At 35.5% G+C, this 14362-nt stretch overlaps 1 protein-coding gene across 2 annotated transcripts in view; it reads left to right on the forward strand.

Annotated features, from left to right (window-relative positions):
• FGF12 (fibroblast growth factor 12) overlaps positions 1–14362 on the forward strand; it is a 261257-nt gene that overhangs the window by 69767 nt on the left and 177128 nt on the right. For both annotated transcript variants that reach the window (XM_042955264.1, XM_042955263.1), the window contains exon 3: positions 5628–5731. In XM_042955264.1, coding sequence (XP_042811198.1) covers positions 5628–5731 — 104 coding nt within the window. The remainder of the gene's footprint in view (positions 1–5627; positions 5732–14362) is intronic.

A 14362-nucleotide genomic window follows, 5' to 3' on the forward strand; every position in this document is an offset into this window, starting at 1 on the left:
TAACTCTTTATTAGTTATATGTTTTGCAGATACAGTTTTTTCCCCCCATTTTTCAGGTTACCTTTTAACTCAGTTAATTGTTTCCTTTGCTTTGCAGAAGATTTTTAGTTTGATGTAGTCCCACTTGTCTATTTTTGCTTTTTTTGGCCTATGCTTCTGGTGTTAATATGAAAGAAATCACTGCCAAGACTAATGTCAACATTTTCCCCTATATTCTCTTCTAGGAGTTTTATAGTTTCATGCTTTATGTTTGGACTTTTAATCAATTTTGAGTCATTTTTGTGTGTAATATAAAATATAAGTCCAACTTCATTCTTTTGGATATGGAAGTCCAGTTTCCCCAGCACCATTTTTTGAAGAAACTATCCTTTCCCTTCATTACCTTTTTCATATACTTTTTCCATGTGGTTCAGTAATTGGGTTTGTTATGGATCCCAAGAATACCAACTCCATTATTTCAGTTTTCAAAATATAAGAGTCAGATTTACATAAAGGTTTAGAATGAGATACTCCTTTTGGAAAGGACAAAATTGAGAAGATGTTTGGATATCATATTCGATGCTTGTACTTTCTTTGGCTTATAATTATAGTCTTCGGCAAATGTTTACTGGGATCTTGAATATAAATAGGATATATATTACCCTGTTTATTCTCTGTGTGTGTGTGTGTGTGTGTGTGTGTGTGTGTGTGTCTTTCTCTCTCTTCTGTTTCTGTCTCTTTTTTCTTCCTCTCCCACTCTCTACTCTGTATTATACAGGTGTGGTTTAGATGTGATATTTGTTTGGGGAGCTTACATTCTAGTTGTGGTTAGGACAGAAACATATTTTTTAAGGAAGAAAATTATAAATTGTGGTGAAAACAGTCTAGATTCAGGACTAAGGCAGCTTAGGAGTGAGAGAAAACACTTGGTATTTGGTGTGTCATGTCAAGCATGGCAGGAGGTTCAGTGTGAAGATATGGGGAGAGCAGCATTCCAAGCAGAGAGAATGAAGTAAGCAGAAACATGGGGTTAAAGAGTAGGAAGAGGAAGATCAAATTACTAGAAGCAGTAAGTAAATATATTAGAGGAAATAATGCCATGTAGCAGAAATGTGCGACTATATATAATTTTGATCTTCAGGCTGAGATGTTTTAAGTTTTTAATTTCTTTTTGATATTAAAAATATGTTGATCTTAAGAAAAAAAGAAAAAGCACTTTTATTCCAATAAGAAGACCACAAATTCTGGAAATGTGTCTTTTCATGACCCTTATAATCAATAACATTTGATGAATGTAAGATATGTACATATAACTGGGGTAGAAATTGCAGAGACCTACCCTGAAAAGTCTTCCATTTTAGGGATGGAGACAGATGTGTAAACAAATGGCTATAATGCCCTGTCTTAAATGCTATTATAAAGATATACTGATGAATTACACAATTATGGAAAAGGAAACAGCCATCTCAAGGGTTTGGGTAAAACTTGTGGTGCAGTTGAATAGTAAAGACAGATCTTCAAAAAGAGAGAAGAAAAGAAAAGAAAAGAAAATTTAGCCTACTTAAAGATCAAGGGGGGACTTGGGAAACGGGGAAACTCTATAAAGCTGGTTTTGGTGAATGGAATGCGTGAGTAGCAGGTGATAAACTGGAAATGCCATTTGAAGCCATATTGCAAAGGGTGCTGAGGGTCAGAGTAGAAACTTTGGATCCATCCATAGTCAGTGTAGAGTACCTAGAGGTTGTAAGCAGGAAAATGGCATGAGTAGATTCCAGGGACTGGAACAATGGTGTGGCCCAGTTCCTATGAGTTAGGGCTGTGGCTTCGAGGGTGGAGAGGAAGACTGGAGACACGGGAGGAATTCTTGTGAGTAGCAGAGGGCTCCTGTGAGTTACAGCCTGTGCACTACAATGAAGATAAATAATAGATAAGAGTAAGTCATTTGCCACTTTTCAAGATTTTAGGAGGCAGATGCAGACCTTCCCAAAGAGAGTAGTTTTTAGCTTTTACCACTAAAAATTTAATTCCAAAATGTTTACTGATTTTTTTATAGACTTGCTAAATCTCCCAAAGCATACCATTGAAAAGCCATTATCACTTTCTGGTTTGCATAGAACTTTCACAGTTTCTTGCTTTTGTCCCTGCCTGGCTTTAGTAATTTTCACACTGTCCTCAGGTATGAAAAGTTTTCTAGTTGCTTTGTTATGACTGTTTCAGTTAGATGGATCAATATTCTTAGCATTTGTCCTGAGAAATCTTTAGGTGAGAAAGATGTTCTGCACAATGTTGGCTTTCATTGTTCTTTCTCATAAGAATTTTCACTGAACTTAATATTTTCCAGTAGTTGCATTTATTTACAATGTATAAATACCTTCCTTTAGTTGGTACCTTACATATTCACTCTGCTTCCTTTATCAGTTAGGATTACGGTTGGCTCCACATTACACAGACTAAAATAACAAGGCCTTATTTTTCTCCCATAAAAGCCAGACCCTAGGTAATTGCTGGACTGGTGCCATTGCTCCCCAAAGTCCTCGGAGACCCAACTCTTTCCAGGTTGCCTACCACCACTCCCTGGGGGGGGGGTAGTCTTTGTTTTCATGGTCTCAGATGATCCGGCCACCACGCCCCCATCCCAGTCCACACAACAGTAAGGCAGATGGTTGAGAAGAGGGCGAAGGAAACTTATAAGCTCTTTTTTTTTTGAGTTTATTTGTTTTGAGAGAGAGCAAGTGTGAGAGTCAGGGAGGGGCAGAGAGAGAAGGAGGGAGAGAATCCTAAGCAGGCTTCATGCTGTCAGCATGGAGCCCAATGCAGAGCTCAATCCCATGAACCACAAGACCATGACCTGAGTAGAAATCAAGAATGAGACGCTCAACCAACTGAACCACCCAGGCGCCCCCCCACAAGCTGTCTTTAAGGAAAGAGTCTTCAACTATGCAGAGACCCTTCTGCCAACATCTCTTTGGCCATTACTGAGTCCACAGCCATAGCCAGCTGCATGATATGTATGGAAAGGTAGCTAAGTAGTCTTAGACTTTGTGAAAAGGCAAGAATGGATATTAGGAGAAATTAAACTTAAAAACAAAGAAGGAGGAAACACATGTGAGAGAGCCAGAAAACTTTTGTTCAGGTAGAGTTTCACTTGGGTTACCACATTGAACCTATTTGTCTTCCTAAAATTAAGATAATCATTCTGTCCTAAATGATCCATAGTGTTCGTGGTTGAGGGTCAAATACAGTGATGAATTTATCAACACTTTGAAGATTAAGAGTTGCACAAAAATGAAGTATTATTTTTTAAAGTATTAAACAATTCTGAATATAAACTCAATAGATACCAGTGAGATGATGTCAGTTTTTACATCATGCCCTAAGGTAACCTTATTTGACAAGCAGAAGACATATATTAATGACAAATAACTCTTATATAGAGAGAACACCTCTCTGTTTATGAAACACTTTTAAGAATTTGATAGTACATTTGATTCTTCTATAAATACTCTGCAGTAACAATTATTATGTTCATTTTACAGATAGGAAAATAAAACAGAGGTTAAATGAATGGCTCAAAGCCATGTAGCTTCTGAGTGGTTACTTTAGAAACTATGTTGTCTGCAAACCTCACACTTTTTTTGTAATCTGTTGCTGCTCGAATCTTTATGCGTCACACTTCTTGTTTTCCATTTGGCAAAGTTTAGATATCTAAGATTAGAGTGACAGACATTCAGATGTTTATCCCTACTTTATCTATGTGGTATTCATTCTCACTTATCCCTAGTATGAATCAAATCTTCCCATCTACTGGTCTACACATACATTATCTTCCAGAATCACCTAACCTCCGGTCCCCCTAAAATGTTTTTCTGTTCTTGACTTACTCAAATTCTGCCCTTTCTTTGTGTCAACCTGGGTCCCATATTCCATGTGAAACATTTCCTGAATATTTCAGGCCACACAGATCTTCCATTTTCCTGAACTTCTGTAACATAGAAAATATATATAGAATGCATATATTATATTTAATTATAGAAATAAATTATACACTGTATCAGATTATTCCATATGTCTTAGCTTTCTCTCCCCAAGTAGACTTTAAGGTCTTGTACTTCTTAAGTTATTTCAGTAGCACAAGGACAGTGTGAAGAACAAAAACAGTTCACATTCAAATTGAGATGGCTAATAATTCTTGAGCATCTTCTAAGATTTAGTCTCAACTGTCATGACAAATGAAGAAACAGGTTCAAAGAGGCAAAGGGACTGGTCCAATGTCAAGCATCTAAGAATTGAAACCTGCTGTAGTAACCTGTGGTCTAAGTCTTGATCCTCTACACCCATCAACTGAACATTTGACTGGAAGTCAAACTGTGTGTGTGTGTGTGTGTGTGTGTGTGTGTGTGTATGAGTGTGTGTGGTTAGTTAGCTTACCATTCTACATTGAGAAAAGCCCAGAATAATCAGTCATTCCAGGTAGCCCTTGGTTTGATTTACATACATCTTAAATTCAACACCAAGAAGATGACCAGAACTGATGAAAATTTTATCAGTAGAAAAGCAGGATAAAAATTTCCAACTAAACTAGAATGTTAAAGTGAGCTACAGATATATTCTTTTATGCATGAAGCTGTGAGATATTTAGTTCATAGCCATGTTGCATCTGTAGTGCCTAACTATATGATTACTTTCTTCCCTTATGTATTACAAATTATTTCAGGGAAGGGACGATGTTAATGCTTATGCTCATTTTGTAATCAGAACAATAACTAGAGTAGTGCTAGGAAGATGTAATTCATCAAAATATATTTTTGGAAGAAAAACAGATTATCTTCTTATTTTTCTTTCTGGTATTTGAATACCTTATCCAAGTAGACATATAGATTGTTCAGTGATGGACAACCGAAATATTTAAAGACCACAAACCTGTTCTCATTTCATCGCGGGATACTGAATTCAGTTTAACAAGTTAATTTTTAATGGTTTTAGTGGTTTTGTGCATGTATTTATACATGTGTGTGTGTGTGTTTTCTGAGATATATGTCTATTACAGCTTAAGCTATCAATTAGAGATACATCTGTTTACATATCTACATTTACATGGAAAATAATTGAACTATAAAAAGAAATGCTCTCATTCTACCAATGTAACTAAGAATGAGTCAGTGATTTTTATGTTTATCTTCTGTATTCAAGACAATGTTCAAGACAACAGGGAAAAATCTGAAAACAAGAAGCTTTGGCATAGGTTTTAAAGGTCATATTTTATTATTACATATGACGGCAATTATGTTTTCCACTATTGAGAATGTTTTGGTTCAAATTATTTACTTGTTTGAAAAAATCATATTATACTGTTTGAATATGTGTTCATTTTGTGAAGCAAAAACGTGGGGCCCTTTGAGACCTTCTAATGTCACCCCTTTATTACAGATGAGTTTATTTGATTTACCTGAGGTCGCATAGGTAATTAAAAGTGGTGCAAAGATAAGAAGCTTGCTCTCCCCACCCTTAGACCTCTTCAGTCTCCCTCTCTCTCCCTACTAATTTCAGTTCATAGGTTTGAATTCTCAAAAGAGTCCTCTTAAGAAGCAGAATGATTTATTCAAAAGGTCACTGATTTTTTCCTCTCTGTCTTCTTTTTCCCTCTTCAGCCCTCTTCAATCTAATTCCCGTGGGCCTGCGTGTGGTGGCCATCCAAGGGGTGAAGGCCAGCCTCTATGTGGCCATGAATGGTGAAGGCTATCTCTATAGCTCAGTAAGTACCTTGGAAAGTGTGCATGTGCATGTGCTTGTGTGCACACATAAACTGGTGTTGACAGGTAGTGGAGTAACCATTCTTTTATGGAAGAAAATTAGAAGTCGAAGTCATTTTATATTTTCTGACCCAATGTCAGGATTTATTAAGATTTTATAATTTACAATGCAAAGGATCATGCCCTGTTGAGAAAGACCTAGTTACTGTCTATGCAATATAAATTCTCTTTGTCTGGCTTCCACTTCTAGAGGATAATTGATCTTTTGAATTTTACAGTTCTGTTTAATTCAAGGGGTAAGACGGGTTTTCCTTTCTCCTATTACTTCTCCTGTAAGCACAGAGGATGGCTTATGCAGTTAAATTCTTCAGAGAGTCTTTTGTGTCCTGTTGTGGAGAAAAACTTTCAGAATAGGTTGTGTTTTGTTTATATTGAATAAATCTTTTCAGTACCTAATATATCAGATTCCTGGCATAACTCGTCACTTCAAAGATGATGTGAATTTATGGAATGAGGTCTGGATTAGGAGCTGGACATTTGAGTTTTATTTATATTTCAGTTACTATTTCTCTTTGGACAAGTTACCTCCCCCTCTTTGGCTTAATTTCTGGACCTTTAAAGTGAGGGTGTTGGACACTGGGTTGTTTAACATCTCTTTTATTTCCAAAACTGACAAAATTAGGTAGTATCAGTAGCTACATTATGAGCACTGACATATTGTAAAGTAGTTAACTCTCCTCTGATGCCTGTCTGACTCTCAAGATAATAATTTATGTATTGGGAAAATGTGACTGCACTGAATAGATAGATATAGATATAGATATAGATATAGATACAGATATCTATATCTGTTCTCTCATAAGGAAATAGCCTATTTGAAGTTCATGAAGAGATATCCTTGAAAATGGAAGTTCTACTTACTAGATTCTAAATTAAATATTAAATTGTTTTTTAAACTTTTTTCCATATTCAGTTGAATGAATCTCTGCTGTACTATGCTTGTTTTTAGTAATACATCTGCCATTCATATTAAGATTTTTAAAGTTACTGTTTTATTACCGAGCATACTCAGATCTGAATTTGCATTCATATACTAGATGTGTACATACATATTATTTCAACAGTTCTGCTCAATATAATACTTACAGGTAAACACATTTTTGGTTAAAACAAAAATGATCTTTCATTTTTAATGTGACATAATTCTAACAGTTCTTAATGTCCAGTTATTATGAGTTTATATTTTAAATATAAGAATTAAAATAAGCAAAAAAGATAAAAGCTTGTTGTTTTGAATAATTCTAATTAGTTAAACTTAAAAAAAATGTTTCACTGTAGTACAAACTAAAACATGGAGATAATCTTAGGATAGTATTGACTTTAGGGATTTAACCAGTCATCAAGTAAAGAGCCAAAGCTATCAGTTATGCAAAAAAGACGGAGTTCAGATCTTTGGACCAGAGTTTATTTCCAAAGGTTTTAGAAGAAGAAAAACACAGAAAGTCTGACAACAGTACTGTAGGCAGAGCACAGTGTGTAGGAGCCTGTGCGTGTGTGTGTGTGTGTGTGTGTGTGTGTGTGTGTGTGTGTGTATGTAGGGCATCCGAGTGTAGAGAGATCTCCCTTGTTGGGTGCAATCTCAAAGTTCCTGAGAGGAGCCTGGATATTCAGTAGGAGTTAAGTAAACTGCATACTCTGAAGCAGGTTCAGAAATGCATTCTTTTTATCATTCTTGCTCAGAATTAAGGGTAAGGCACAGAGGTCTTGAGCCCATAGGAGGGGTTTCAAGAAATTCCTGATTAGATAATTTTACTGTGGGTGCTTTTTTGTAAAGGAGTAAATGCCTTAGACTGCCAATAATTACCTGGTGAGTTACCTATTTGGGGTAACCACATACTCAATTTCCTTTTCTTTTATTGCTTCATACCAAGAATCACCTAATTTCTCCCTTCTTATGGTAGAGGCTACTGAGAACAATTTTCCTTTGATTATAAGTATGCCATTGCTGACAAAAATCATCAGGATTCCTACTTTCAAAATCATCCTCTCTCTGGATAGAACTAATAGGAGTAAGTGTTGGTATTTAATTAATCTGATTTAATTTAATTTTTTAAATGTTTACTTATTTTTGAGAGGGGGAAGGAGCAGAGAGAGGGAGACGCAGAATCCAAAGCAGACTCCAGGCTCTGAGCTGTCAGCACAGAGCCTGATGGGGGCTTGAACTCATGAACTACAAAATCATGACCTGAGCTGAAGTCTGACACTTGACCGACTAAGCCACCTAGGCACCCTGGTGTTTAATTTTAAACAGTAGGCATAGGCCTGAGGCTTTCGTTATAAGACTAGAGAGAGCTGATCCTGGGGTAGGCAAACCTGAAAAAGAATTGAACATCAAGGCTCCATCACAAACACAGTACTGCTCAGCTATGTGGTATGCCTCAGCAGGATAGCACCAGCACAGCCAGGAGCCTGGTGGTGAGTTAAAAGCAGGTTATTAACACAAGTTTTCTTGAGGTGTTTTGGTGTATATAAAACTTGTGGGTTTTTTTTTTAAAGTCGTTTCCTATTTCATTCATGTTAAACAGTATAGTTAGGCACATCAACAGGGGCCATATCTGGTATGTGGCAAGGACAGGGGGCTGATGTGTGGCTGCAGCCAAACCCAACAGGTCTTAAAGAAGCTACTTAGAGTCCCAGCGGTGTGTCATTTACCTGGTTTGCGTTCATTTTAAAACTAGGAATTAATTCCCTTGTGACTTCTGATTTCTTCCTGTCACCAGGAGATAGGAAAGAGTAGTTAAAAATGGAGTGACTGCTGAGTAGCATAGAGCTAAAATGTAAAGATCCATTCTGAAAAATCTGTTTTGATAGCTGAATTTAATTCATGTGCATTTAGTGAGATTGTTGATGCATCTGGATTTGTTTTTGCCATTGTAGTTCATATTTTTTCTTTTGCTTCTGTGTTCTTTATTTATTTCCTTGTGTTGACACTTTTTCTCTATTCTATTTTTATTCTTCCACTAGTTTGTAAATGTAGCTTATGATTCTGGCTTTAGTGATTTACCCTTATTTTTTAATATGCGTTTATAAGTATATAAGATTATATATACTCATTATATATGCTCAATATTTTTTTGTTTCTGTCTGCATTCCAAACAGCTGGTTGACCTTAGGATGTCGTCTTGCCTAGTAAACACCACCACCCTTCTTGCCAATTTGATTAGTGAAACTTTAAAATAAAATCATATGCATGATTAGTTATTATTCTACAGATAATAGTTAAATTTACCAATCTTTAAAATAATTTCTATGCATATAGTTTTTGGTTTTGTGTATGTATCAAATTTGGCCTAAAGAAATCTTTGTTTTGGATATGAGGTCTATGTAGGTGGTGAATTCGCTTTGTCCTGGTGTCCATGAACATGCCTTCTTTTTGCTTTCAATCATAAATTATAGTTCAGATTGTTATAGGATTCTAGTAGACCTGTATTTTTCCCAGGACTTTGAAAATTATACTCCATTGGTTTCTGACATCTATTGTTGAATATGAGAAGTTTACCATCAGTTTAATATTCTTTCCTTTGTAGGTAATCTATATAGGAAAAAAAATCTCTTTATGTTTCATGTTCTGCAAATCCGACTATAATATCTTGTTGTGAATCTATCTTTTTTTTTTCTACTTGTGACAATACAATTTTAATAGGCCATAGTCACAATGCAATATCTGGCAAAAGTTCTATTACATGACTGAAACTCAATTTCAAGGGTTTTAAACTATTTTTTTTTATTTTTTTATTTTATTTTTTTTAATATATGAAATTTATTGTCAAATTGGTTTCCATACAACACCCAGTGCTCATCCCAAAAAGTGCCCTCCTCAATACCCATCCCCCACCCTCCCCTCCCTCCCACCCCCCATCAACCCTCAGTTTGTTCTCAGTTTTTAACAGTCTCTTATGTTTTGGCTCTCTCCCACTCTAACCTCTTTTTTTTTTTTTCCTTCCCTTCCCCCATGGGTTTCTGTTAAGTTTCTTAGGATCCACATAAGAGTGAAACCATATGGTATCTGTCTTTCTCTGTATGGCTTATTTCACTTAGCATCACACTCTCCAGTTCCATCCACGTTGCTACAAAAGGCCATATTTCATTTTTTCTCATTGCCACATAGTATTCCATTGTGTATATAAACCACAATTTCTTCTATCTTAAATTACATTGTTAGAAATTCAGAATGCACTTTTAATAAAAAGATGCATATTTCTTCAGTTATGAGATATTTTAATTCTTAACCCATGTACATTTCACTTCTCTATCTTGATGCTGATAATGCTCAAAACGACTTATGTTAGAAACTCAAATTTACCTACTCTAGAATTAATGCCATCTAATTTGTGATTTCAATCACTATGTATTTTTCATTTTTGGATGTCTAATGGTTTCCAAGTAATATCTACCTGATCTTGATTGATTTCTTCCTATTTTTACTATCTGTTCTTTTTATAGAAAGTTATTAACTCATTTATCTCTCTGAGCATTCTTATAATACTTTGTCAGACTTCCCCATACATTTAATTTCTTTGGTAGTCAAGTTCATAGTTTAATCAGTGATTTTGTTGGCTACCATTTTTAGAATTAGTTTGAAATTATTAGAATTCAGAATTCGTTTTTCATGTGGTTGTTATTTGGTCTGAAGGAACATTTCGCTACCCCTGCTCCTTGATCTTCTTCCTCTAAGGTCTGCCCTCACTTTCTAGTGATTTTTGTTGTTGCTGTTGTTGTTGTTATTGTTGTTGTTGTTGTTGTTGTTGTTGTTGCTATCCAGCCTTCAGTGGCCCTAGTTTAGAATAATATTTGAGTCATTTCAAGGCTTCTATCCAAAGGTAACATTGGAGTTAGGGAAGGGGGCCTGGGCGAGGTTTTGGCTAGGTCTAGTCCCTTTCATTGTGAGGCTGTGTCTATTACTGGTTCTACTCTAAAACACAATCAGCATTTTTATTTCAGCCTTTTTAGAGTTGGAGAGGAAAACTATCCCAACCACTGGTGGAGCAGGTAGCCTGGCTGCAGTCCCCATCCTCCACAGAGGGCTTTTGTTCCCATGGACTTGATCAGAGGCACACCACCAACTTCACGATATGGAGCTTTGCAGCTATAAACTGCTTAGTGTCTTCCTACATTCCATAGGGATACTTAGCTTGCTTTGAACCGGGTTATGTCATTTAGATCTTACATTTTTATATTTTATTCATCATTGCCATCTATTTCGAGCAGTGTGGGTGCCAACATAGTCTGAACTCGTGCTTTTTTCCTCCTCTTTTTAAATTTTAAAAAAAAATTCTAGTAGAAACATAAAATTTACCATCTTAACCATTTTTAAGTATACGTTACAGTCGTGTTAACTGTGCACACATTGTTGTGCAACAGACCTCTAGAAATTTTTCAACTTGCAAAACTGAAATTCTGTACCCATTATCAATAATTCCCCTTTTCCCCTTCCCCTCAGTCTCTGGCAGACACCTCTCTACTTTCAGTTTCTGAGTTTGACTGCTTTAGATACCTCATATAAGTGGAATCACATAATACTTGTCTTTTTGTGATTAACTTATTTCATTTAGTGTAATGTCTTCAAGGTTCATCCATGTTGTAGCATCTGAAAAGATTTCCTTTTTAATTGTTTGAGAAGCCTCCATACTGGATCCCATAGCAGCTGCACCATTTTGCGTTCCTAACAAGTGGACAAAAGTTTCAATTTTTCCATATCCTTGCTAACTTTTATTTTTCCTCCCTCCCTCCTTTTTTCTCCTTCCCTCCCTCTCTCTCTGCCCCCCTTTCTGTTCCTTCTTCCTTCCCTCCCTTTCTTTCTTCCTGTAACTTCCTCCCTTTCTTTCTTTCTTTCTTTCTTTCTTTCTTTCTGATAGTGGTCAACCTAACAGATACCAGGTGATATCTCACTGTAGTTTTGATTTGCATTTCCCTTGGATTAGTGATGTTAAGCACTTTTCATACACATGTTGGCCAGTTTTGGAGAAGTGTCTTTTTAAATCCTTTGCCCATGTAAAAAAATAATTTATTTGCCCAATAAAAAAAATAATGTTTATTTTTGGGATCACAGAGCCTGACGTGGCACTTGAACTCATGAACCACAAGATCATGACCCAAGCCAAGTCACTTAACCGACTGAGCCACCCACGCACCCTTAAGTCCTTTGCCCATTTTTAAATGTGTTTTTTGGCTGTTGAGTTGTGAGAGTTCTTTATATATTCTGAATATTAACTTCTTATCAGATATATGGTTTGCAAATATTTTCTCCTATTCTGAAGGTGACTTTTTCACTTTGCTTTCTTTGTTGTGCAGTAACTTTCATGTAATCCCACTTGTCCATTTTTACTTTTATTGCCTATGAGTTTGGTTTCATACCCAGTAAATCATTGCCAAATAAATCTTTTCTCCTGTGTTTTCTTCTAAGAACTTTACAAATTTAATATTACATTTAGGTTTTTAATCCATTTTGGGTTAATTCTTATATATAGCATAAGGTAAGGGTTCAATTTTATGTATTTATTTTTTTGTATATAGGTACCCAGTTTTTCCAACACTATATGTTGAAGAGACTATCCTTTTCCCATTATGTAGTCTTAGCACCCTTGTCAGAGATCACTGGACTATGTATGTGAGAGTTTATTCCTGTGCTCTCTATTTTGTTTCATTCATATATATGTCTGTCTTTATGCTAGTACTACACTATTTTGATTACTATAGGTTTGTAATATATTTTAAAATCAGAAAGTGTGAGTCCACCACTTTTTTTTTAAATCAAGATTGTCTTGACTGTTTAGAATGCTATGAGATTAGGATTTTTTCCTAAATCTTAGGATTTTTTTTCCTATTTCTGAAAAAAAAATGCTATTGGGATTTATGGAGATTACATTGAATCTGAAGGTTGTTTTGGGTAGTGTGGACATTTTAGCGATATTAAATCTTCTAACCCATGAACACAGATGTCTTTCCATTTATTTGTTCTTTCTTAATTTCTTTCAGCAGTGTTTTGTAGTTTTCAGTGTATAATTCTTTTGCCTCCTTGGTTTTTATTTATTGTGCCTTTTTGGAAGGAAGCCCCAAAATTTTTTAATGGCATTAGATGATACTTTTTGTAAAACTGAGTAAATAAAAGTTCTAGAAGGCATCACTTTCCCACACAAAATAAGCTCACAAATGCTAGAAACTTCTGTTCCTGAAACACCTTCTTTAGTAGTTCAGGAAACACTGCTGTGTCACAATCTGTTGGGACAGATTTTCCTACAAATCTTACCTTATTCAGATGGTGCCTGTAATGTTAACATTTTTGTTATTTAACCGGTTATAACTGACTTGAATTTTAATAGTGTTGATATTTCATTCTCTTCGAGGTTTACATGATTTTGAAAAATCTTGTAAAACAACCTAAATTTTCTCAAATTATCATAATGCTTAAAGGCATTTGTGTGGGAATGGGGGAGGGTTGCATTTTTTCATCATGCAGAGAAGGTATAGTCTGAATCTCCTCTTTCTACTCTTTTCTATAAATTTACTATAAGATTGGTATCTTTATATATTTAGAGTAGTTTGAACTGAGCCTTGCATACATAAAAACAATTACAGATAAGCATTGTTTGATGTAAATTTCTAAAGTCAGATTATTTTCAAACTGTGGTTAAAAACTGGCAATAACAGGGGCGCCTGGGTGGCTCAGTCGGTTAAGTGTCCGACTTTAGCTCAGGTCACGATCTTGCGGTCCATGAGTTCGAGCCCCGCGTCAGGCTCTGGGCTGATGGCTCAGAGCCTGGAGCCTGCTTCTGATTCTGTGTCTTCCTCTCTCTCTGCCCCTCCCCAGTTCATGCTCTGTCCCCTCTGTCCCAAAAATAAATAAACGTTAAAAAAAATTTTTAAAAATTGGCAATAACATATTTTAGATAATTATTATTATAGAATCATATGTGTAATAAAATATATAAAGGATAAAAGTAATACTACTATAGTTACATTGATGTTGCTATATTTGCCTTTGTTGTTGTTGTTGTTGTTCTGTGCCTGTGTAATTCTTAACCTTCCTTGTAATTCAGTTCAGATCTTAACTGATATGTGACCTCTTTCCATTACCTATATTGGTAAGAATTAGATGCTATTTCTGCTTTAATATCACAGTACTTATTGTCTGTTTTTCTAGTGGGAAGGAATTATATCATAGTCATCTTTGCTACTTGGGCCATATATTTCTCCCAATCACAACATTGAGTACATTCTCTGATAAAGGAAAGCTCTCAATAAACATGTGGACTTTTAAAGAATTGCCTGTTCCAAGTATAGATGGAGAAACAGATGAATAATTAACTATGATTACATTGGTGATCTTACAGTCCACAGCACAAATGCTGCTTTGTCCTCAAAGTCAACCTCAATAAACCTAAAATTTATTCAATATATATTTATTGGAACTCTACCACATACTAGACATTATACTATGTAGTGAGCATATGCAAGAGGGTAAAAATAGGCAAGATCCTTGTCTTCCTAGAGTTTTAACTTATCATAATAATTACCTGTTGCAATAAGTTTGGGCCAATACAAAATTAGAGAATACAGTCTCTAAGACCTCCTTT

Source organism: Panthera leo, chromosome C2 (genome assembly GCF_018350215.1).
Source record: "Panthera leo isolate Ple1 chromosome C2, P.leo_Ple1_pat1.1, whole genome shotgun sequence".
NCBI classification, from domain to species: domain Eukaryota; kingdom Metazoa; phylum Chordata; class Mammalia; order Carnivora; family Felidae; genus Panthera; species Panthera leo.